Below are 25,388 nucleotides of genomic sequence, written 5' to 3'. Positions count from 1 at the left end.
TTTTCCCACAGCCCAAGGAAGAATGGATTATAACTATTTCTCAGTTCTCCAGCATTATACAAAGACCAGATGCAAGTTAATACAAGTTGAGCATGAATAAGAACAACACTTCAAAGAGAAACCACATCTTTAACCAATCAAAGGGTGTGCCTTTGTACAGTAAGTTTTAAATTACAGTCTTTGAACTGAGAAGCAACACGCTGTACCAAATTCTGCCCAGGGTTATTCTATATCAACAGCAATGCAAATTCTAAACTGGAATGTGAAGATTCTCACCTGATAAAGTGCAAACTTAGGGCTGATCTTCTTAGGGTTAAGAAGAACTTGAACTTGTTGAAACATGATTCCAATTGGCCATAGAGCAATCATTGTAAGGACACCGACGAAGCAGTTAATCCATATTGCAGCTCCATTAGGAGTTAACTAAAAAGCAAATTAAACAGGCATATGGATAAGACTTGGCAATTGTGAAAACATGCAAAAATAAAACACCTATTTCTATTTTTATGAAAGCTGCAATCAACAGCAGAGGCTCCTGGGATTTGCAGTGGAAACTGCTCTGGGGACACTGCCAACAGAAGGGATAATACGGAATGCAGTACTTGATCACCAATCAGCCAGTGGCCTGCAAAACTGGCAGGACCTGGGAAGGTGACGAAGAGGTAGATTATTCCAGGACCTGAGCACCATCCCTCTCCCGTCAACACCAATGGGAGTTGCTGGTGCTCAGCATCTTGCAGGATCAAGCCCAGAATGACCCACCAGAGGCTTCTTCTGAAAGACAAATTGTCTCCCCCAGAAGACTCAAAGATATTTTAGGTTATATTTGTATTGCTGTAAAATAATACAAAAGGCTTTATTATTACTACTACTCTGACTCACGCAGCATGTCTTTTTTTTGTAAGAGATCCAAACTTTTCAGTAGGTGTGTAGACATTTAGATTCCAGGCCAGTACTCAGCATCTACTGATCCTGTGACCAGAGAGCCCATCAAGTGAAGTACGGCTTACAGTGACCAACCTTTTAACATTTTTTGAGAGGCCTCTTATTTTGAAGTTTTCAGGGGACCCCGTTTAACTTTGGGACAGTCCTGTTTGCAAAATGCCCAGGCAACTCCTTTGCTTGAGTTTTCACCTACAAATAATTGCATTTTTGCTACAGTGGAAAGAGTTAAAAATTTGGCTTGAAAACAGTCTTTGCTTTTTGTGAATGGGAGAAAACATGCTGAGTCCACTGGCTTTAGCAGTGGTGTAATTATCCTCAGAGTTGTCTTGCTTTTTGCGTATTTTAACAATCCATTCGAGTTTATAGGGCGGAGCCAACACATCAGGCAGTTCAGATTTACCTTTATTCACGTGCTTCTCGGCTTGGTGTTTTACAGAGAACATGAAAATCAGTTCCTTCATTCAAGGCCAAGGGGATCTTACCACAGACTGGGTAATTCTCCAGGATGCCACCAGACACTAGGGGAAGGAGAAGCAGGCAGCGGTGTATGTGGAGTGAGTTGAACGATGGGTGCCACAGAGATGTGTGAATGGAATCAGAGGAGGATTAAAGGGCAGGTGGTTGTCTGATGATGATTTTGAATCCACAAGTGGAGCTGGCTGGAATTTTTCAAACTAAATCTCTTAGAAATTTGAACTTTTTACACAAATAGAATGTTTCACAAAGACTTTTTTGTAATTTTCTGGTTTTTTGGAAATTTTCCAATGGAAATGTTTAATGGAAAAAATTGTCCTTGAGGGGCAGCATTGTCTAGTAAGTAGGGCTGGAGCGTGAGCTAGGAAACCAGGCTTCTATTCCTGGTTCTGCCATTGACGTGCTATGTGACCTTGAACAAGTCATTTCCCCTTACTATGCCGCAGTTTTCCTTCCTACCTCTGGTGCGCCTTGTCTGTTTAGATTGCCAACTCTTCCAGGCAGGGACCATCTTTCACTATGTGTTTGTACAGCACCTGGGGATCTGATCTTGGTTGAGGTTGCTAAAGGTACGTCTACACAGCAAGTGGCAGCCCACAGCAGCAAGTCTACACAGAGCTGGGCTTGTGCTACCATGCTCAAAATAACTGTGTAGACAGTGCTTTTTAGCTGTGACTCCAGCTGGAGCTTGGCTCTGAAGCCCACCCCTCGCCCTAGGCTGCAGACCCCGAATTCCAGCCAGAGCTGCAACGTCTACACAGCTCTTTTTAGCATGGTAGTGCAAGCCCCACAAGCCCCAGGCTCAGAAGCTTGCCGCTGCGGGCTGTGTAGACATACCCTAAGTGTAAGATAAATAAATAATAGCCACTTGTTGGTTATTTGTCAGAATATTTGAGGGGCTTGGAGGTTTTCTATTGCCAATTTGAAGTGGTCAGACAAACCACGCAATGGGATTTTTCCAAAACTGAAAAATGAGAACATGAAAAATCTGATCATTGCAAAATACCATGGAACGGAAAACTCATTCGAATTTGCAGACATTTCTAAGAGAGATATTGTTTTTTTCGCCTAGCTCTGAGATGATGTCTACCTCAAGCAGTGGGCCGTACGACAAAAAGGTTGGAGACGCCTTGTTTGGGGCACGGTTAATGCGGACACTGCCTTTTACATAAATTCTGTGACAGTGCTGGTGCTGTCTAAATGGTCCTGGTTCTTGTGCAACACATTTGTTTAAACACACTTGGCCCATTCGCTGTTGCCTGGCAACTTATGTAATTATTAGCGTAAGGAACTCACATGTATAGCCTGTGCAGACCTTGTAATAGAATTAGTATAGCTTACCCCTGATTGGTCATTGCCCACCCAAGGCTGTCCACACCAGCTGAATAGGAACTCAGTGATTGCCAGTCCATGGCTGCTCAATGCCAGTCCCTGGCTCCTCACCTGCTAGGTACTGTGCTCTTGGAATAAAGCCGGACACTCCTTCAACTGAACCAGAACCGGCTGTGAGCGTTATTTTGTTGCATGACAACCAGCAGCCGTTGAAGGTGAATGTACAATGCTACTTTACGCTGAGTTTGCACAAGTATAAATGACAGCACACTATGCGGTGGGATGATAAATTGGGGCTGCTGTTTATATGATGCTGGTTAGTACATAAACCTGGCTTTTTAGACACTCATTGTCAAGCCAAAGTTTACAAGCTTGGTGAGCAATGGCTGATTAGAATATTTACTTACATCAGAAAGGCTGTAGTTTCCATTGGTCCAAAGCACTATTGACAGAAACATTAGCACAGGTCGAAGGAAAGCAAATTGAAAGGTCCCCAACTTCAGCAGAAACAGGGTTCGTCTGGCAAGTCAAAAAACCACCGCTGCTCAATACCTTGTTAATAAGCTTAACACAACTTCACTAGATATTGTCTAATAGTAGAGGCCCCACATTTTCCATATGTACTGTACATGGCTGAAATCTGGCAAGGAACATCTTCTAGAACCTAAACAGCTTGTCTAGAGCAGGAGTTCTCAAACTGAGGGTCGCGAGCTGTCAACCTCCACCCCAAACCCTGCTTTGCCTCCAGGATTTATAAGGGTGTTAAATATACAACAAAGTGTTTTTAATGTATAAGGAGGGTCACACTCAGAGGCTTGCTATGTGAAAGGGGTCACCAGTAAAAAATTTTGAGAGCCACTGGTCTAGAATTCTCTAATTTTTCACAGCATATTGAAAGATGTAGACACTAACTTAGCAGAACAGGCACAAAATAATGTTTTTTGCTCCATTGCTGGCTCTGCAGCAGCAGTTCAGTAACTAATGGAGCTGTGCAAAAGGTGATGTATTAGAGTCTACTGGGGAGCCAATGGCAGAACAGCTAGCACCTGAAATTTGCCCTTAACTCCTCCACTGCAGCCATACTGTCCCAACCTTCTGCTACAGTGGGCAAGTTGGTGCTTCATTACCAGCATTAAACTTAATGGCAAGTTACCATAGATCAGTGATTCTCAGACTTTTGTACTGGTGACCCCTTTCACAAACCAAGCCTCTGAGTGCGACCCCACTTATAAATGAAAAACACTTTTTAATATATTTAACCCCATTATAAATGCTGGAGGCAAAGCAGGGCTTGGGGTGGAGGCTGACAGCTCATGACCCCCCCATGTAATAACCTCGCGACCCTCTGAGGGGTCCCAACCCCCAGTTTGAGAATTCCTGCCATAGATCTTTAGTCCTTGTCTACAGAAACCGTGTCACATATGGTGGCTTCTTCCTGATTCCACCCTTCCTGATTAGCAAACCCCCAGTCTTGTGGTAGTCCAGGAAAGCAAGGGTTTTGCAGGATCAGGAGAGAGGATCAGCATTTTCCGGAGTATTCCTCCATGAACACTGTTCAGTAGCCATTCACTTTTCTTCCTAGGTCGGAGGAAATCATCCACCTTTGATCACTACGCTACCTAGCCCCAGCAGGACAGATGGTGCAAGCTTCCCTCTTTTCAGTGAGTCATAATCACAGACCAAAAAACATCCTTTAGATTTTAATGCTGGTTTAAAAATACCATAAGGAAAAGGTGGGGGGGAGGGAAGGGGAAGACCCTTGCCACTCAGGCACATGCAAGCTGATCTATCTGAACTATCTAAGTGCACACTGGGCAAGGTCCAGCTCCTGATCCCCTTTTCTTTGCCAACTTTATTATTCCTCACCTATTTCCCAGCTCTCGCTCTCTCTGGTTATTTCGGTCTTCACTGTTGTGCCCTTGGCCCCTCAGACACTCTACCTAATGAAGGCTCAGCAGCCAGCCAGCTGCCATTTAATGTGAAATGTGATATATTAATGAACCTTGATTTATTGTAATTGCTCAATTAATACAGCCATAATTACATCATTACAGTGGTAATTTTACTCCCGCAAATCATTACAGAACTATAAACGGTACAAACAAGTGTGAAATGGGCTGAGACAGGTCACCCGATTAGTGCATTTGCCCTTTCAAGCATTTGGAGAATTGTGTGACAACAGAGCAATTGTTGCTGATAGAAACCTGTTACTGTACCTCCCATTCCCCTGTTCCTGACCCTTATCGCTCTTATCTGCACTAGCCTGTCTTATGTATCATCCCTATTTGTTATTTTAAAAAAAAAGCTCTCTTCAGCCAAACAAGAGACACCTGCAGGAGGGGCCAGAGGAGGCTGAAATTGTCAAGACGTCATCCTCTGTACTGGAAGAAGCTTAGAGAGCTCAAGAGTAGGTAGAAGGCAAGGCTTCCCAACCCTAGGTACTGATGAGAAGGAGCCCACCATAGGTCTACAGAGGTAGGAGGCATCCCACAAAGATAGCCATCCTTCTGCCCACTGGCAGCATGACTCCAGCAACAGCCCCACTTTCACCGAAAGGCTGAATGTCCACTGGGTTGACCAAGAATTGTCTGGTCCCCAACTCCAAGCCCTTCCACCCCAAAACAGTGGAGGATAGCTGCATGGTGCAAGCTGAAAGAGTAAATTTTGACGTGGCCCCATAATGATAATACACCTTAAAATAGACAGCATGAGATTCACAGAGGTGACACATTCAATATGCGCTGGGTGCAAATTTTCTCTGAAGCAGGAAGACCCAGTATCATATGTATGGCTCTGCTAAGCTGCTGGTTTCTGACACCAGTACTCTAGCTGGGGAGCTCTAAAGTGAAACTCACCTAGTGATGTGTACATGAGGGAGGCAAAGGCAACAGCAACAGAAGGGACCTGTGCTGATCTTGAAACGATCATTTTCAAATCTAGTGAGAAATAACTTTTGACCTCCACACTCCTTAATCATCATCAGCATGAACTTGTGGATCACAATGGCAAAAAAACTACAAGAGAAAAAATATCAGGTTAAACATACACAATGTGCATGTGCTCTTTGTATACCAGCATAGACACCGTTCTGCATCTATACCAGCATAGACATGTATCTTTAACCATCCTACTCCAGGATTTGCAATGCTGACATTTCCTAAAAAGTCTGTTATAAATAGTAATATTTAGCGCTAATTGCGTAGAAACATTACTTTACAAGGGCAGGCTGAGTTAAGTATTAGTTTCATTTTACAGATAAGGAAATTGAGACACGGAGCAACTAAATGATTTGCCTAAGGCCACATAGCATGTAGGTGGGAGAGTCAGCATTAGAATGCAGGAGCTCCTGGCTCCCGCCCTAGTGCTCTATCCATTAGACTCCGCTGCCTCTGCTTTTTGTACTGTTTTTCTGCTTGTTGGCTGAGCTCTCACCAATGCAGTCATACTTTGTACCCACACAGTCAGAACTTGTAAGCAAATCACATTTGGCCTTCAGAATTTTCATTGTAAGTATATAGCCTATGATTGGCCTATGATTTGATGGGCAGGGATGGTGTCCCTAGCCACTGTTTGCCAGAAGCTGGGAAAGGGCGACAAGGGATTGATCACTTGATGGTTACCTGTTTTGTTCGTTCCCTCTGAAGCACCTGGCATTGGCCACGGTCGGAAGACAGGATACTGAACATAAGAACATGAGAATGGCCGTACTGGGTCAGACCAAAGGTCCATCAAGCCCAGTATCCTGTCCTCTGACAGTGGCCAATGGCAGGTGCCCCAAAGGGAATGAACAGAACAGATAATCATCAAGTGATCCATGCCCTGTCACCCAATCCCAGCTTCTGGCAAACAGAGGCTAGGGACAGCATTCCTGCCCATCCTGGCTAATAGCCATTGATGGACCTATCTTCCATGAATCTATCTAGCTCCCTTTTGAACCACGTTATAGTATTGGCCTTCACAACATCCTCTGGCAAGGAGTTCCAGAGGTTGACAGTGTGTTGCGTGAAAACATACTTTCTTGTGTTTATTTTAAACCTGCTACCTATTAATTTCATTTGGTGGCCCCTTGTTCTTGTATTATGAAAAGGAGTAAATAACACTTCCTTATTTACTTTCTGTATACCACTCATAATTTTATAGACCTCTATCATATTCCCCCTTAGTCGTCTCTTTTCCAAGCTGAAAAGTCCCAGTCTTATTAATCTCTCCTCATACAGAAGCTGTCCTATACCCCTAATAATTTTTGTTGCCCTTTTCTGAACTTTTTCCAATTCTAATATATCTTTTTTGAGACGGGGCGACCACATCTGCATGCACTATTTAAGGTGTGGGTGTACCATGGATTAGATAGAGGCAATATGATATTTTCTGTCTTATTATCTATCCCTTTCTTGAGGATTCCCAACATTCTGTTTGTTTTTTTGACTGCCGCTGCACATTGACTGCCGCTGCACATTGAGTGATTTCAGAGAACTATCCACAGTGATTCCAAGATCTCTTTCTTGAGTGGTAACAGCTAATTTAGACTCCATCATTGTATATGTATAGTTAGGATTATGTTTTCCAATGTGCATTACTTTGCATTTATCAACATTAAATTTCATCTGCCATTTTGTTGCCCAGTCACCCAGTTTTGTGAGATCCTTTTGTAGCTCTTCAGAGGCTGCCTGGGAGTTAGCTATCTTGAGTAGTTTTGTATCATCTGCAAATTTTGCCACCTCACTGTTTATACCTTTTTCCAGATCATTTATGAATATGTTAAATTTGTAGGACTGGGAACAGTACAGATCCTTGGGGGACACCACTATTTACACCTCTCCATTCTGAGAACGGACCATTTATTCCTACCTTTTGTTTCCTATCTTTTAACCAGGTACCAATCCATGAGAGAACCTTCCCTCTTATCCCATTACTGCTTATTTTGCTTAAGAGCCTTTAGTGAGGGACACTGTCAAAGGCTTTCTGAAAATCTAAATACACTATGTCCACTGGATCTCCTGTGGCCCTCTCAAAGAATTCTCGCAGATTGGTGAGACATGATTTCCCTTTACAAAAACCATGTTGACTATTTCCCAACAAATCATGTTCATCTATGTGTCTGACCATTTTGTTCTTTATGATAGTTTCAACCAATTCGCCCGTTACTGAAATGAGGCTTACTGACCTGTAGTTGCCAGGGTCACCTCTGGAGCTCTTTTTAAAAATTGGTGTCACATCCTCCAGTCGTTTGGTACAGAAGCTGATTTAAATGATAGGTTACATTTAGTAGTCCTGAAATTTCACCTTTGAGTTCCTTCAGAACTCTTGGGTGAATACCATCAGGTCCTGGAGACTTATTACTGTTTAGTTTATCAATTTGTTCCAAAACCTCCTCCAATGATACCTCAATTTGGGACAGTTCCTCAGATCTGTCATCCAAAAAGAATGGCTCAGGTTTGGGAATCTCCCTCACATCCTCAACAGTGAAGACTGATGCAAAGAATTTATTTAGTTTCTCCACAATGGCTTTATCGTCTTTGAGTGTTCCTTTAGCATCTTGATCGTTCAGTGGCTCCACTGGTTGTTTAGCAGGGTTCCTGCTTCTGATGTGTTTAAAAAAATTTTTGCTATTATTTTTGGAGTCTTTGGCTAGCTGTTCTTCAAATTCTTTTTTGGTCTTACTAATTATATTTTTACACTTCATTTGCCAGAGTTTATGCTCTTTTCTATTTTCCTCATTAGGATTTATCTTCCACTTTTTAAAGGATGCCTTTTTGCCTCTCACTGCTTCTTTTACTTTGTTGTTTAACCACGGTGGCTCTTTTTTGGTTCTCTATGTTTTTTAAATTGGGGTATACATTTAAGTTGAGCCTCTATTATGGTGTCTTTAAAAAGTTTCCATGCAGCTTGCAGGGATTTTACTTTTGGTACTGTACCTTTTAATTTCTGTTTCACTAACCTCCTCATTTTTGTGTAGTTCCCCTTTCTGAAATTAAATGCTACAGTGTCCACCACAGGGACTCAGATCCTGAGCTCGATGGGCTAGATAGACCTTTGGTCTGACCCAGTATGGCCATTCTTACTATTTTGTTTTCTTTTTATACGTATTTTTAGCATCATGCATACTTCTAGAGTTAAAGTTGGGAATCTAATAATATGGCAGAGACTTGCATGGTTTCATCTCAGACCCAGATTCAGCCAGTGAGAATTTGTATTTACCATCCAAATAAAAGCAACTTAATTAATAAGCATTGCTCCATCTTGTTTTATTCCATCTCAGACTCGTAGTAAATGCAGCCAGAAGTCACGAGGAGTTAAAGGGGAGATCTGCAAAAACATTTGTGATTTAGGAGCACAATTCCCATTGACTTGCCAATGGAACTTGTGCTCCTAAATCGCTTAGACAGCTTTGAAAAATCCCACACTATAACCTTCAACCTTTCAGCTTCTGCCTTAAAGTTAGAGGCTTGCACCATTACCTCCAGGGAGCAGAGACCATAATTCTTCATCCTCCCCTTTACATGTCACAGCTGTCAAACCCTCACCCAGAGCTTTTATCAGGACATGTATGGAACATTTTCTCATTGATATACTCACTGAAGGTTTACTTGCCATCATTAATAAAAGGCCCATACAGTGCATCATTAATAAAAGCACAGTGAAAAGTCGTAGGTCAGAGTCTCATTCTACATGGCACTGAGAGAGATAAAGGAACGACTCTACTACTTCAAGGCTGCTGCCAATCAAAGGGATCAATTATTTTCTTTCATTCTGCAGTTCCCACACTAAGGGGGCTGTAGTAATGGGAATTTGTTTTTTTATTTTTCTCCCTCCCTGCTAAAACAGCTGCCAAGAGATTTCATCTCAAACTAAAAATCTATTATTAAATTTTCAAAATGACTATGTTTACCTAGTGCTAGAGGCTGTTTAAAGGCAGGAAATTCAGGGTTCAGAGAAACAAGAATACATACACTGCTGCAGTGAAATCTGTAAACATTGTTGAGCGAGGAATCCACATCCCGACGCATGATGTAGTAGCTATAACCTGGACAGAAAGACAGGAGGGGGTCAGAGATAAAAGAGGTTTATGCATTAACTACAGCATCTTTAGAGAAAGGGTCTTTTTGATATTCAATTGAATTTTTTTCTCCCTGCTCTTACCGGAGCCGCTGCATTTATCCAAATAAAAATTGTCCTTTTAGAGGAGGGAGTTTTCTTGTAGATATAGAACACTTCCTCTACAAACACCAGGTTGGCTGTTAGCGTCATTAGAGTCAAGATGGCAAAGAGAAATATACCTGTTAGATCAAGGCCTGAAAAAAAGGAAAAAGACACATTTTATTTTAGGAGTGTAACATGTTCAATGTAAGAAAGTGCCTCTGCCCTGGTCTACACTAGGACTTTAGGTCGAATTTAGCAGCGTTAAATCGATGTAAACCTGCACCCGTCCACACAATGAAGCCCTTTATTTCAACTTAAAGGGCTCTTAAAATCGATTTCCTTACTCCACCCCTGACAAGTGGATTAGCGCTTAAATCGGCCTTGCTGGGTTGAATTTGGGGTACTGTGGACACAATTTGACGGTATTGGCCTCCGGGAGCTATCCCAGAGTGCTCCATTGTGACCGCTCTGGACAGCACTCTCAACTCAGATGCACTGGCCAGGTAGACAGGAAAAGAACCGAGAACTTTTGAATCTCATTTCCTGTTTGGCCAGCGTGGCAAGCTGCAGGTGACCATGCAGAGCTCATCAGCAGAGGTGACCATGATGGAGTCCCAGAATCGCAAAAGAGCTCCAGCATGGACTGAACGGGAGGTACGGGATCTGATCGCTGTATGGGGAGAGGAATCTGTGCTATCAGAACTCTGTTCCAATTTTTGAAATGCCAAAACCTTTGTCAAAATCTCCCAGGGCATGAAGGACAGAGGCCATAACAGGGACCCGAAGCAGTGCCACGTGAAACTTAAGGAGCTGAGGCAAGCCTACCAGAAAACCAGAGAGGCGAACGGCCGCTCCGGGTCAGAGTCCCAAACATGCCGCTTCTATGATGAGCTGCATGCCATTTTAGGGGGTTCAGCCACCACCACCCCAGCCGTGTTGTTTGACTCCTTCAATGGAGATGGAGGCAACATGGAAGCAGGTTTTGGGGATGAAGAAGATGAGGAGGAGGAGGAGGTTGTAGATAGCTCACAGCAAGCAAGCGGAGAAACAGGTTTTCCCGACAGCCAGGAACTGTTTCTCACCCTGCACCTGGAGCCAGTACCCCCCGAACCCACCCAAGGCTGCTTCCTGGACTCGGCAGGCGGAGAAGGGACCTCCGGTGAGTGTACCTTTTAAAATACTATACATGGTTTAAAAGCAAGCATGTGAAAGGATTACTTTGCCCTGGCATTCACGGCTCTCCTGGATGTACTCCCAAAGCCTTTGCAAAAAGTTTCTGGGGAGGGCAGCCTTATTGTGTCCTTCATGGTAGGACACTTTACCACTCCAGGCCAGTAACACGTACTCGGGAATCATTGTACAACAAAGCATTGCAGTGTATGTTTGCTGGCGTTCAAACAACATCCGTTCTTTTTCTCTCTGTGTTATCCTCAGGAGAGTGAGATATCATTCATGGTCACCTGGTTGAAATAGGGTGCTTTTCTTCAGGGGACACTCAGAGGAGCCCATTCCTGCTGGGCTGTTTGCCTGTGGCTGAACAGAAATGTTCCTCGCTGTTAGCCACGGGGAGGGGGAGGGTTGAGGGGGTAGCCACGCGGTGTGGGGAGGCAAAATGCGACCGTGTAATGAAAGCACATGTGCTATGTATGCAATGTTAACAGCAAGGTTTACCCTGAAAGAGTGTAGCCACTGTTTTATAAAATGTGTCTTTTTAAATACCGCTGTCCCTTTTTTTTTCTCCACCAGCTGCATGTGTTTCAATGATCACAGGATCTTCTCCTTCCCAGAGGCTAATGAAAATTAGAAAGAAAAAAAAAAGCACTCGTGATGACGTGTTCTCTGAGCTCATGCTGTCCTCCCACATTGACAGAGCACAGACGAATGCGTGAAGGCAAATAATGTCAGAGTGCAGGAAAGCACAAAATGACTGGGAGGATAGGTGGCAGGCTGAAGAGAGTAAGTGGCGGGCTGAAGAGAGTAAGTGGTGGGCTGAAGACAGGGCTGAAGCTCAAATGTGGCGGTAGCGTGATGAGAGGAGGCTGGATTCAATGCTGAGGCTGCTGGAGGACCAAACCAGTATGCTCCAGTGTATGGTTGAGCTGCAGCAAAGGCAGCTAGAGCACAGACTGCCACTACAGCCCCTGTGTAACCAACCGCCCTCCTCCCCAGGTTCCATAGCCTCCACACCCAGATGCCCAAGAACGCGGTGGAGGGGCGACCGGCCAACCAGCCACTCCGCCACCAAGGATTGCCCCAAAAAAAGAAGGCTGGCATTCAATAAATTTTAAAGTTGTAAACTTTTAAAGTGCTGTGTGGCATTTTCCTTCCCTCCTCCACCACTCCTCCTGGGCTACCTTGGTAGTTATCCCCCTATTTGTGTGATGAATGAATAAAGAATGCATGAATGTGAAGCAACAATGACTTTATTGCCTCTGCAAGCGGTGATCGAAGGGAGGAGGGGAGCGTAGTTAGCTTATAGGGAAGTAGAGTGAACCAAGGGGTGGGGGGTTTCATCAAGGAGAAACAAAGAGAACTTTCACACCGTAGCCTGGCCAGTCATGAAACTGGTTTTCAAAGCTTCTCTGATGCGTACCGCGCCCTCCTGTGCTCTTCTAACCGCCCTGGTGTCTGGCTGCTGCAGCCAGGCGATTTGCCTCAACCTCCCACCCCGCCATAAACGTCTCCCCCTTACTCTCACAGATATTGTGGAGCACACAGCAAGCAGTAATAACAGTGGGGATATTGGTTTCACTGAGGTCTAAGCGAGTCAGTAAACTGCGCCAGCGCGCCTTTAAATGTCCAAATGCACATTCTACCACCATTCTGCACTTGCTCAGCCTGTAGTTGAACAGCTCCTGACTACTGTCCAGCCTGCCTGTGTACGGCTTCATGAGCCATGGCATTAAGGGGTAGGCTGGGTCCCCAAGGATACATATAGGCATTTCAACGTCCCCAACAGTTATTTTCTGGTCTGGGAATAAAGTCCCTTCCTGCAGCTTTTGAAACAGACCAGAGTTCTGAAGATGCGAGCGTCATGTACCTTTCCCGGCCATCCCACGTTGATGTTGGTGAAACGTCCCTTGTGATCCACCAGAGCTTGCAGCACTACTGAAAAGTACCCCTTGCGGTTTATGTACTCGCCGGCTTGGTGCTCTGGTGCCAAGATAGGGATATGGGTTCCGTCTACAGCCCCACCACAGTTAGGTAATCCCATTGCAGCAAAGCCATCCACTTTGAACTGCACATTTCCCCGGGTCACTACCCTTGATATCAGCAGATCTTTGATTGCATGGGCTACTTGAATCACAGCAGCCCCAACAGTAGATTTGCCCACTCCAAATTGATTCCCAACTGACCGGTAGCTGTCTGGCGTTGCAAGCTTCCACAGGGCTATCGCCACTAGCTTCTCAACTGTGAGGGCTGCTCTCATCTTGGTATTCATGCGCTTCAGGGCAGGGGAAAGCAAGTCACAAAGTTCCATGAAAGCGCCCTTACGCATGCGAAAGTTTCGCAGCCACTGGGAATCGTCCCAGACCTGCAACACTATGCGGTCCCACCAGTCTGTGCTTGTTTCCCGAGCCCAGAATCAGCATTCCACAGCATGAACCTGCCCCATTAGCACGATGATGCATGCATTGGCAGGGCCCATGCTTTCAGAGAAATCTGTGTCCATGTCCTGATCACTCACATGACTGCGCTGACGTCGCCTCCTCGCCCGGTATCGCTTTGCCAGGTTCTGGTGCTGCATATACTGCTGGATAATGCGTGTGGTATTTAATGTGCTCCTAATTGCCAAAGTGAGCTGAGCGGCCTCCATGCTTGCCTTGGTATGGCGTCCACACAGAAAAAAGGCGCGGAACGATTGTCTGCCGTTGCTCTGATGGAGGGAGGGGCGATTGACGACACGGCTTACAGGATTGGCTTCAGGGAGCTAAAATCAACAAAGGGGGTGACTTTACATCAAGGAGTATTTCAGGCAGGACTTCACGGAGGGTTCCAATAAGAAATGGTACACCTAAGTTATTGTTCTTATTGGAACAAGGAGGTTAGTATGGCCTCTGATTGATACATGGCTAGATTTACCTCGCTGCACTTTCTCTGTGAGTAACTGCAGTGTGACCTAGAGGAATGAGTCCCCTAGATGGGGGAGGAAGCAAATAAGTACAAAACAAATCTGGTCTATTTCTTGTTTTGATCCACTCCATCTATCTTTTACATCTTTGGCTGGCAGGAGACGGTGCAGAAGGACTGCATGCCATCCACATCTCATGGCTGCCCAGCAGAAGATGATGCAATAGGACTGCAAGCAATCCGTATCGCCTGCCTGCTCACCATAAGATGGTTCAATAGGACTGACTGCAGGACTAAAGAGAATGACCTGGTCAAGTCACTCCAAATTTAGTCCCTGCGCCCATGTCTGCCCAGGCGCTCCTGGCCAATGTGGCCAGGAGCACCTCGGACATGACGATGATGGCTACCAGTCATACTGTACCGTCTGCTGCCACAAGGCAAGGGGTTGATGCTGCTGTGTAGCAATGCAGTACCACGTCTGCCAGCACCCAGGAGACACAGGGTGATGGTTACCTGAGCAGGCTCCATGCTTGCCATGGTATGGCATCTGCACAGGTAACTCAGGAAAAAAGGCGCGAAACGATTGTCTGCCCTTGCTTTCACGGAGGGAGGGAGGGAACGGGGGGCCTGACGATATGTACCCAGAACCACCCGCGACAATGTTTTAGCCCCATCAGAGTGCTCCATTGTGATTGCTCTGGACAGCACTCTCAACTCAGATGCACGATTGTTTGCTGTTGCTCTGACGCAGGGAGGGGCGACTGAGGACGCGGCTTACAGGGTTGGCTTCAGGGAGCTAAAATCAACAAAGGGGGTGGCTTTACATCAAGGAGAATTTCAGGCAAGACTTCACGGAGGGTTCCAATAAGAAATAGTGCAACTAAGTTATTGTTCTTATTGGAACAAGGAGGTTAGTACGGCCTCTGATTGATACATGGCTAGATTTACCTCGCTGCACCTTCTCTGTGAGTGACTGCAGTGTGACCTAGAGGAATGAGTCCCCTAGACAGGGGAGGGGGGGAAGCAAATGAGTACAAAACAAATCTGGTCTATTTCTTGTTTTGATCCACTCCATCTATCTTTTATATCTTTGGCTGACAGCAGATGGTGCAGAAGGACTGCATGCCATCCTCATCTCATGGCTGCTCGGCAGAAGATGGTACAGTACGACTGCTAGCCAGCCTCATCTCTTGCCTGCCCGGCAGAAGATGGTACAGAATGACTGCTAGCAATCCGTATCGCCTGCCTGCTCACCATAAGACGGTTCAATAGGACTGACTGCAGGACTAAAGAGAATGACCGGTCAAGTCACTCCAAATTTAGTCCCTGTGCCCATGTCTGCCCAGGCGCTCCCGGCCGACGTGACCAGGAGCACCTTGGACATGACGATGACGGTTACCAGCCGTATTGTACCGTCTGCTGCCACAAGGCAAGGGGTTGCTGCTACTGTGTAGCAATGCCATACCGCGTCTGCCAGCACCCAGGAGACATAGGGTGACGGTTACCTGAGCGGGCTCCATGTTTGCCGTGGTATGGCGTCTGCACAGGTAACTCAGGAAAAAAGGCACAAAATGATTGTCTGCCCTTGCTTTCACAGAGGGAGGGAGGGAACGGGGACCTGACGATATGTACCCAGAACCACCCTCGACAATGTTTTAGCCCCATCAGGCATTGGGATCTCAACCCAGAATTCCAATGGGCAGCGGAGACTGCGGGAACTGTGGGATAGCTACCCACAGTGCAACGCTCCGGAAGTCGACGCTTGCCTCGGTACTGTGGAAGCACTCCGCTGAGTTAATGAACTTAGTGCATTTTCTGTGGGGACACACACACTCGAATATATAAAACCGATTTCTAAAAAACCGACTTCTATAAATTCGACCTAATTCCGTAGTGTAGACATACCCTCAGAAAGAAGTTTTAGGCCCCACTCCTGCAAAGGCTTTCTGAACTTGACGCACTGACATTGACTTCAATGGGATGCCTCACAGTGCATCAGGCTAAGCTCATGAGTAAGTCTTTGCAGGATCTGGGTCTCAGGCTTCATATTCATCTTGGTGCATACACATGTAGCTCCAGCAGCAAAGTGTAGTGTGGCAAGGCACCTTCTCGGTCTCACCAGCCTGCGCTGCTTCTAGCCTTGGTGAGACAGGCTTGGGGTAAAACAGTCCCTCTTAGCTGCACAGGGGCAGTCCATTGTTCTCTCAGCTAGTCTTTTGGGCTTGTTTTTCTCCCTTATGGGAGGAAATACAGCCGCCCCTCCTGGAGAGGCTTGCTCTCTTGCTGCTCCTCGTCTACTGGTAGCTTGACTCCTTCTCTCTCTCCCCTCCCTCTCCCCACAGGGGAGGGTTTAAAAAGGTCTCAGGCAGCCCTTAGTTGGAATCAGCTGATCCTGATTGACCTCAGGTAATTCCCTCTCAGCTGATCCTAATTGACCTCAGGTAATTCCCTCTCAGTTGATCCTAATTGACCTCTGGTATCTTCTCAGCTGAACCTGATTGACCTGTAGTCACCCCTCCCCAGTCTGCTAGGGAGGAGGGCCTTTTAACCTTCTGGGAATGTTTATTCCTTGACCCCAGTCCCTGCAGCTGTCTGTCCTGAGTTTATCACAGTAGAAAGAAGTATCTCTGTTTTTGTGTGACATCCTGCAAAAATCCCCTTCAGATTCCTGAACACGGACTTTTACATGCCAGCAATAGAGACATTTCTTGAGGATTAATCCATGCTGGTTCTCATGCAGGAAGGATGAGAAATGCATGTTGGGACAAGGTTCTAAGACAAGTACTCTTGTATGAATCTAAATAAATAACATCAAATATTCTGGGAGATTTATTCACTCCAGCTGGACCATAAGCAAAACCATGTTTATTCAGTATTAGTTCCTTACCTTAACAATGAGTTTAAGGGGCTAATCCTGCATGCATGAAATTGCAAGCTCCTTAGCAGGAATTTTTAATGAATCTGTAAACTCAGGGGTTTTACCGTATGACTGGAGAATTGCTAACATAGTTCCTATTTTTAAGAAAGGGAAAAAAAGTGATCCGGGTAACTATAGGCCTGTTAGTTTGATATCTGTAGTATGCAAGGTCTTGGAAAAAATTTTGAAGGAGAAAGTAGTTTAGGACATTGAGGTCAGTGGTAATTGGGACAAAATACAACATGGTTTTACAAAAGGTAGATCATGCCAAACCAACCTGATCTCCTTCTTTGAGAGGTAACAGATATTTTAGACAAAGGAAACACAGTGGACCTAATTTATCTCGATTTCAGTAAGGCATTTGATACAGTTCCACATGGGGAATTATTAGTTAAATTGGAAAAGATGGGGATGAATATGAAAATTGAAAGGTGGATAAGGAACTGGTTAAAGGGGAGATTACAAATGGGTCATACTGAAAGGTGAACTGTCAGGCTGGAAGGAGGTTACTAGTGGAGTTCCTCAGGGATCGGTTTTGGGACCAATCTTATTTAATCTTTTTATTACTGACCTCGGCACAAAAAGTGGAAGTGTGCTAATAAAGTTTGCGGATGACACAAAGGTGGGAGGTATTGCCAATACAGAAAAGGACCGGGATACCATACAGGAAGATCTGGATGACCTTGTAAACTGGAGTAATAGTAATAGGATGAAATTTAATAGTGAAAAGTGCAAGGGTATGCATTTAGGGATTAATAACAAGATTTTTTGTTATAAACTGGGGACACATCAGTTGGAAGTAACAGAGGAGGAGAAGGACCTCGGGGTATTGGTTGCTCTCAGGATGACTATGAGCCACCAATGTGATATGGCCGTAAAAAAACTAATGCGGTCTTGGGATGCATCAGGCGAGGCATTTCCAGTAGAGATAAGGAGGTGTTAGTACCATTATACAAGGCACTGGTGAGACCTCACCTGGAATACTGTGTGCCATTCTGGTGTCCCATGTTTAAGAAGGATGAATTCAAACTGGAACAGGTACAGAGAAGGGCTACTAGGATGATCCGAGGAATGGAAAACCTGTCTTATGAAAGGAGACTCAAAGACCTTGGCTTGTTTAGCCTAACCAAAAGAAGGCTGAGGGGAGATATGATTGCTCTCTAAAAATATATCAGAGGAATAAATACCAGGGAGGGAGAGGAATTATTTAAGCTCAGTACCAATGTGGACACAAGAACAAATGGATATAAACTGGCCATCAGGAAGTTTAGAGTTGAAATTAGATGAAGGTTTCTAACCACCAGAGGAGTGAAGTTCTGGAACAGCCTTCCAAGGGGAGCAATGGGGGCAAAAGACATATCTGGCTTCAAGACTAAGCTTGATAAGTTTATGGAGGGGATGGTATAATGGGATAGCCTAATTTTTGGCAATTAATAGATCTTTGACTATTAGCGGTAAATATGCTCAATGGCCTGTGACGGGATGTTAGATGGGGTGGGATCTGAGCTACTACAGAGAATTCTTTCATGCGAGTCTGGCTGCTAAGTCTTGCCCACATATTCAGGGTTTAGCTGATTGCCATATTTGGGGTCAGGAAGGAATTTTCCTCCAGGGCAGATTGGCAGAGGCCCTGGGAGTTTTTTGCATTCCTCTGCAGCATGGGGCACGGGTCACTTGCTGGAGGATTCTCTGCACCTTGAAGTCTTTAAACCATGATTTGAGGACTTCAATAGCTCAGACATAGGCTAGGGGTTTATTACAGGAGTGGGTGGGTGACATTCTGTGGCCTGCATTGTACAGGATGTCAGACTAGACGATCATAATGGTCCCTTCTGACCTTAAAGTCTATGACTCTATGTCTTGGGCATTCAGAATTCCCATATATCTGTGTGGGAGTTTTACCTGCACAAGGAATGCATTAATCATAGATTCCCAGGGGTCTGGGACACAACTGCCTGTTTCTGGCCAGGTTAAATTATCATTGTGCTTCTCTTCCTTGGCACTAGGTATTGATATTAATATTTACCTCTGGCTCAGTGTAAGGCCCAGTCTACACTACTTGGTTAGGTCAACAAAAGGCACCTTACATCAATCTAGCTGTGCATGTGTCTACACTCATTTGGGCTCCCACTGCTATGCTGAGATAGTAACACCACCTCCCTGAGCAGTGTAGAGTCACAGTGAATGTATTTAGGTCAATGCCGGATAAGTGTAGATACTGCATTACTTATGTCGACCCTCCAGAAGCTGTCCCACAATAACCCACAGGGACAGTTCTGGTTACCATTGTGACCTCCACTGCCCAGGGGTCACAGAACCCAAAAGCCCTCCCCTCCCTTTAAAACCCCACAAATTTTTGAAATTCCTTTTCCTGATTGCCCAGCATGGTGAGCACACCTAGCAGCTCTCCATTGCTGTGCGCAACTGCCCAGCTGACCATGCCGGATGCATGCTCCAGATATGCCCCTGCCTGCAATAGACAGGAGATATTGGATCCGTTGGTCTGTGGGGAAAAGAGGCTGTGAAGGCACAGATCCAATCCAGCCATAGAAACGTTGACATATCCGAGCAGATTGCTGGGGTGATGCAGGAGAAGGGCTACACCAGGGACTAGCAGCAGGGCCACGTGAAAGCCAACAAGCTGCGGCCGGTATACAAGAAGGCCAGAGAGGCCAGCAATCCAGTGCCAAACCTCAGACCTGCCCCTTTTTGCATGCTATCCTCCGCAGAGATCCCACTACCACGCCCCACAGCACTGTGGATACCTCCAAGGAGCCCAAATCACAAGCCCCTTCCATGAACAGCAAGGAGGAGGGGGAGGAGTATGGGGAACAGGTGTCAGGGGAATCCAGCTGCTCAGTGAGCCAGGACCCATTTTTAACTCCACTGCAGTCTAGCCAGTCCCACCAGTAAAGCATGGGCAAACCCGGTGCAGGGGAAGGAACCTCTGGTAAGCGTGTAGATAAGCTTTCAATGACAGGGATGGCCCCCCAGAGTAGCAGGACACATCTTTTGACTTTTCATCAATTTACTTGTGCTAGAAGAGGCAGTGGTACAACTCTGCTTTTCAGTCCCCTCTACAGTTAGGCAGGCGTGAAGCGGGGCAGAGGATGGCATGCAGAGCAGTTTGTTTATGGACACAGGGATGTCCCTTGTATCCTCCTGAGAGATCTTGATGAAACGTTCATGGAGTTACTCTGCAATCCTCTGCCCATGGTTTCTAGGGAGGGCTGCTTTATTTCTTCTCCACAGTAGGACACTTTCCCACACCACTCAGCCATAACTTCAGCTAGCATCTTTGCAGTACGCAGGCTAGCAAAGTATGGGCCTGGGCAGCTTTGGGCCACAAGCAGCAGCCTTTGTGACCTTCAGGAGTGAGACATCAGCTAAAATCACTGTGCCAGTATTCAGTGCCCTTGTCCTATACTACTAGAATCATACAACCAAGCAATTCCTCCTCATTTCCCCTTCCCTGGGGGGCCATACTCTCCATGGCTGGTGTTGTGACTGGCACCGTGCATAAGCAATCCCAAGCAGAAGTGAGAAGGTCATGCTTAAAACTTGTGGGGATCAAGGGGAGTGAATTCAGCATCTTCAGTTTCTCATTCTGCAGTGAATATGCCGACAATGGTACCTGTGTGTGTGTTATCTTCAGCTGCTGCCACTGCAGCCTTCAGGATCTCCCCCTCTACACCTGCTGAACACCTGAGCCAGATAAGGAGGAAAGAGAAGGGGACTTGGGATGACATGTTCCAGGGCATCATTGCAAGCCAGTGCTCGATCAGACTGTGAGCACAGCGCCTGGAGAATGAACACTACAGGCAGCCGGAAGAAGGAAAAAGCAGAGAGGAGAGAGGCCCAGGAGGCCCAGCAGGAAAAGCAGAGAGAGCTGCACCAGGACATAATGGGGCTTCTCAGGCAGCAAACACAGATGCTGCAGGCTCCCTATATCCATATCAATATTCCATGTGGCATCTGGGGTCACTGCACTATCCCTTCCACTCCACATTAAAGACAATCACAGCTTCACCTGCACTGACCTGTGAAAGCGACGGTTGGTGTATGTGTAGCTGAAATGGACCTGAATGTTCTTTGCTCTTCATAAGCTCTGCTCTCTTAATTTATTAAGTTTTATTAAGTTTTTAATGTATTTGTTTTAAAATTGCACGGGTTATTTTGCACTGATTTTATTACAGAATAAAATTACAGTATTTGGAACTCAGTCTGCTTTATTAGGTCAAAACATATACCAATGAGTGCTCAGCAGTTCTGAGAGTAACCATGTCACATAACTCATAGGATCACTCACAAACAAAATTAAGAGGTGCATTGACAAAGTTATATTCCTACATGTCCAACGATCTCCAAATGATTCCGACTTGGCCACAAAAGAGGAGGGCCAGGGAGAGCCACTACAACAGCACACACTTATCTGGCTCACTATTAAAATGGCCTTTCAGAACCACCCAGAGCTATCTAGCTCCATGTTGAGCTCTTCTAATAGCTCTTGTATCTGGCTGTTCAAATTCAGCAGACAGCTGCTTCACCTCTGCCCTCCACTCCAGTGGAAACTTTCCCCCCTTTGCTTCACAGATATTATGCAGGACACAGCAGGCAGCTATAAATCATAGGGATATTTTTCTCACTGAGATCCAATCTTATGAGTAAACAATGCCAGCAACCCTTCAAATGACCAAAAGCACATTCAGCTGTCATTCTGTACCTGCTGAGCCTGTAGTTGAATCGTTACTTAGTGCTGGAAAGGGGGTTTCATGACCCAAGGATATGCTGGCTCCCCCAGGATCACTACTGGAATTTCAGCATTCCCAATGCTAATCCACCAGTCAGGAAAGAAAGTTCCTCTTGTAGCTTTCTGTACATCCTGTGTTCTTAAAGATATGAGCATTATGCACCTTCCCTGACTACCTAACACTGATGTTGGTGACACATCCCTGGTGATCCACCAATGATGAGTAACTATAGAAAAGTAGCCCTTTCTGGTGATGTACTCAGTGGCAAGGTGGTCTGTGCCAAAATAGGGATATGTGTGCCATGTATTGCTCCTCTGCAGTTTGGGAACCCCACTGCTGTAAATCCATCCACTTTGTCCTGCACATTGTCCAGAGTCACAATCCTGCATAGCAGGAGGTGATAAAAAGCCCTGCACACTTGCATCACAATGGCCCCCGCTGTGGATTTCCCACTTCCAAACTGATTTACCATTGACCAGCAGCAATCCAGAGTTGCAGATTTGCCTGGTGCGATCGCCACTTGCTTCTCTCAGTGCAGCTCTCATTTTGGTGTCCCTGCACAGGAGGGCTTGGGCAAGCTCAGCGCACAGATCCAGGAATGTGGCTTTGAGCATCTGAAAGTTCTGCAGCCACTGCTCATCATCCCACACCTGCATTACGATGCAATCCCACCACTCGGTGCTTGTTTCTCAGGCCCAGAAGTGGTGCTCCACCATGTGCAGCTGCTCCATGAATGCCAGCAATGGCTCTCCCTATGTTCCACAGCACTCCACGAAATTGTTATGTTGCCCACTCATTCAGTTCTTCTTGCAGCTCTGCAAACGCTTCAGGATCATGTGCCTTGTGCTTACAATGCTCATGACAACAGTTCAGAGCTGTGTAGGCTCCATGCTTCTGTCAGAGATGGCGGATAGCAAGGAGGACTGTGCAGGTTTGTGGGATTTTGAAAAAAAGGCACAAAAATTATGGGATACAGATAACATTATGGGATGGAGATAGTTGCAAACTCGGCAGTTGACCCCGTATTCCCAGTCACCCTGCATGACTTGTTTCAGTCCCATCATGCTTTGGCAAAACTTCCAAAAACACAGTGTGCTGGACAGGGGCAAGTTGCACAGTGGGATACCTAACCATGGTGCACGGCACTCTGCATCGACTCAAGCACTCCTGGTGAGTACGTGCACGGCCAACACAAGGTGCCAAGTATGCATGCACACAAGCAAAGTACTAAATGAGGCAACAGTATGCCAATGTAATTTGAGTCGACATACGTTGGTGGGATAGCTCTGGCCTAAGAGATGTACTCTCCCAAAGAAAGATGCTGCCTGAGATAGACGAAAAAATGCAATGACACCACATCCCATTCAAATAGGCACCCATTCATCTATCACTGCTCACTGGTATTGCTTTGCCTAGGTTATAGAATATTTGAGAAGCTGTTAAATCAGAGGTTCTCAAACTGGGGGTCAGGACCCCTCAGGGGGTCACGAGGTTATTACCTGGGGGGTTGCGAGCTGTCAGCCTCCACCCCAGCCTTTGCCTCCAGCATTTATAATGGTGTTAAATATATTAAAAAGTGTTTTTAATGCATAAGGGGGTCACACTCAGAGGCTTGCTATGTGAAAGGGATCACCAGCACAAAAGTCTGAAAACCGTTATATTAAATGGTATCTACACAAGTGCTAAGGGGGCTTCCCTGTCATTTTAAGATAACGCAGCTGAAAAAAGCACCTTTACTTTCTTGTGTAGACGGGGCTATAGACTAAAGTGGAAATACTTTGAATCTACCCCAGTGTGACTGGGAGCAAAATTTAGAATTTGGGTCAAAGGAGCTACGTGAAGTTTATCAGGATTGCTTCACTTTCTCTCTCAGTAGTTGTCCCTCTTCCATTCCATGATCCAAACACCAGCCTGGCTGCAAGCAGTAAGGAGTGACCATGCTGTCATATCGCCCTTACCCCACCCCAGGGGTGAGAGGCAGTAAAGCCAGCATCATGGCAACCAGTTTCACTAAGGCCAGGAACCCATTGTCAGGCCTTTAGCGAAGGCTGATTGGTTAGCAACACTTGGCAAAGGACTGATTCTCTCACTCTGCCTCTTTACTCCTGCCGGGAGTGAGATGTGCTGGACAGCACAGTGTCTCATTGTATTCATTTCTGGTCAGTATATTCAAAAGCTGCAAAGAGTTTTTCTTTAAGCCTAGGACATTATTAGATGGGGACACTAGGCGCTTGAGTCGTTTCTCATGTGACACCTGTAACTCAGTTGGAACAGCACTGAAGTCAGTAGAATGACACTAGTGCATTATTTAGTGCAACTGGAAAACAGCTAACACGCCACATAACAGTTAGCAAAGTCTCACTTCCCTTTACACAGGACCCACTCCAGATGCGTGCTGAGCATCCACAATTCTCCAGAGGTGTTAAAGGGAGCTGCAGCTCTCCTTGGAAGTTTGCTGATTGACTATCTGTGGTTTCTCCATCGGTAGGTAACATCTACCCTTGTTTCCTGGTCTGTGAGGCAGCAGCAAAACTGTTTGCCATGGATAGGAAGCACTCAGTAATTAGTTTACAGTGTTTGAATGGTTTTGCACCAAACACCAATTTGTGAAACTCCTGCTTTTGCTGGTTTTACAGCAGACAAGATAGCCTGACCTTTCGGCAGGGAACGTTCACCCTGCTTCAATAAAACAAGAACTGTCTTTCCTGCCCCATATCTCCCTGTGTGTCAACATATAACAATAGACAAAGGCTTTAATAAGCCTCATAAATTGGAATTTATGTACATTCTAGCTACTGGCAGGCCCCTGAGTCTCAGACTTGGTTGATCCAAGCCAGACCTGTTAAACTAGTCAGTTAGGTTGCCCTGCTGTACAGCAAATACATAGAAGGTTTCCTGAGTGCATCTGCCACTGTAGTCTTCTGAAACCCTGGCTCAGAATTTCACACTCTATTTTATCTCAACAGGCAATTTTCCTGACATTCAGCCTGAGTTTTCCTTTTCCCATCAAAAACCATAAACAATTCCACTTCCTCCGTGACCTTTACGAGAGCAGTGTGAAATGCCTGTTCCAAACCTGAATTCAGTCTGGTCTCACTTATTGTTCTTTATTTCTACTGCAAATATTTTGTGCTCGAAGGTCCCAGTCACTGATCCCCATTTAGTTAGGCACTGTGTACACGTATGAAAAAGAAAGAACCATTGGAACACACCTGATCTGGTTTTCATCAAAATTTTATTTTTAAACATTGGACTCATCAAGCAGCATTTATAGCTTACCAAAGCATCTCATCTGTGTAGCCTTTGTCTCCCCGTTCCCAGTCCCCCTATTATCATCACTGTACACATTTTGTGTAAGATTAGATGTAAGATCCTTTGGGCAAGGGCCTTGCTTTTTATTTGTTCTATAAAGCCTAATGCACAATTATGCCACTGAATAAATGATTAATAAATGTAGGTACATTTTTTAAAAAAACCATCAGCTTGTGCTTTCAAACACAGTCGTTGCCGCAGTCTACAAAGGAGGGATTCCCAGTTGTCCTGGAGTTTGACAAAAGTATCAGTAAGCAGGCCCACAGTCGTATGCGGTGTACAGTCTGGTTTATGCAGGACAGAACTGCAACATAATTCTGTCTTTCATTCGCCATTCTGTTTCATGCAGTCGTCTGCATCATTGCAAGTTTGAAGAACAACCACTGGGAACAGGTAAAGCAGCAGCCTAGAAAGGGTTAAGGGATCCCCCTTTATCAACTGGCTGC

The 25,388-nt window shown here is 45.5% G+C and overlaps 1 protein-coding gene across 3 annotated transcripts in view; it reads right to left on the bottom strand.

Moving 5' to 3' along the window:
* The window catches only part of LOC311523177 (organic solute transporter subunit alpha-like), an 88,072-nt gene that overhangs the window by 11,004 nt on the left and 51,680 nt on the right, over positions 1 to 25,388 (bottom strand). For all 3 annotated transcript variants that reach the window (XM_084632939.1, XM_084632941.1, XM_084632940.1), the window contains 5 exons: positions 9,892 to 10,043; positions 9,702 to 9,775; positions 5,607 to 5,765; positions 3,159 to 3,270; positions 277 to 423 (listed from right to left, as the gene is read on the bottom strand). In XM_084632939.1, the coding sequence (XP_084489065.1) occupies positions 277 to 423; positions 3,159 to 3,270; positions 5,607 to 5,765; positions 9,702 to 9,775; positions 9,892 to 10,043 (644 nt within the window). The remainder of the gene's footprint in view (positions 1 to 276; positions 424 to 3,158; positions 3,271 to 5,606; positions 5,766 to 9,701; positions 9,776 to 9,891; positions 10,044 to 25,388) is intronic.

This window comes from Lepidochelys olivacea (genome assembly GCF_965140295.1).
Source record: "Lepidochelys olivacea isolate rLepOli2 genome assembly, chromosome: 1".
Taxonomy (NCBI): domain Eukaryota; kingdom Metazoa; phylum Chordata; order Testudines; family Cheloniidae; genus Lepidochelys; species Lepidochelys olivacea.
Note: the sequence above shows the minus strand (reverse complement) of the source record. Positions and strands in the feature narration are given on the sequence as shown.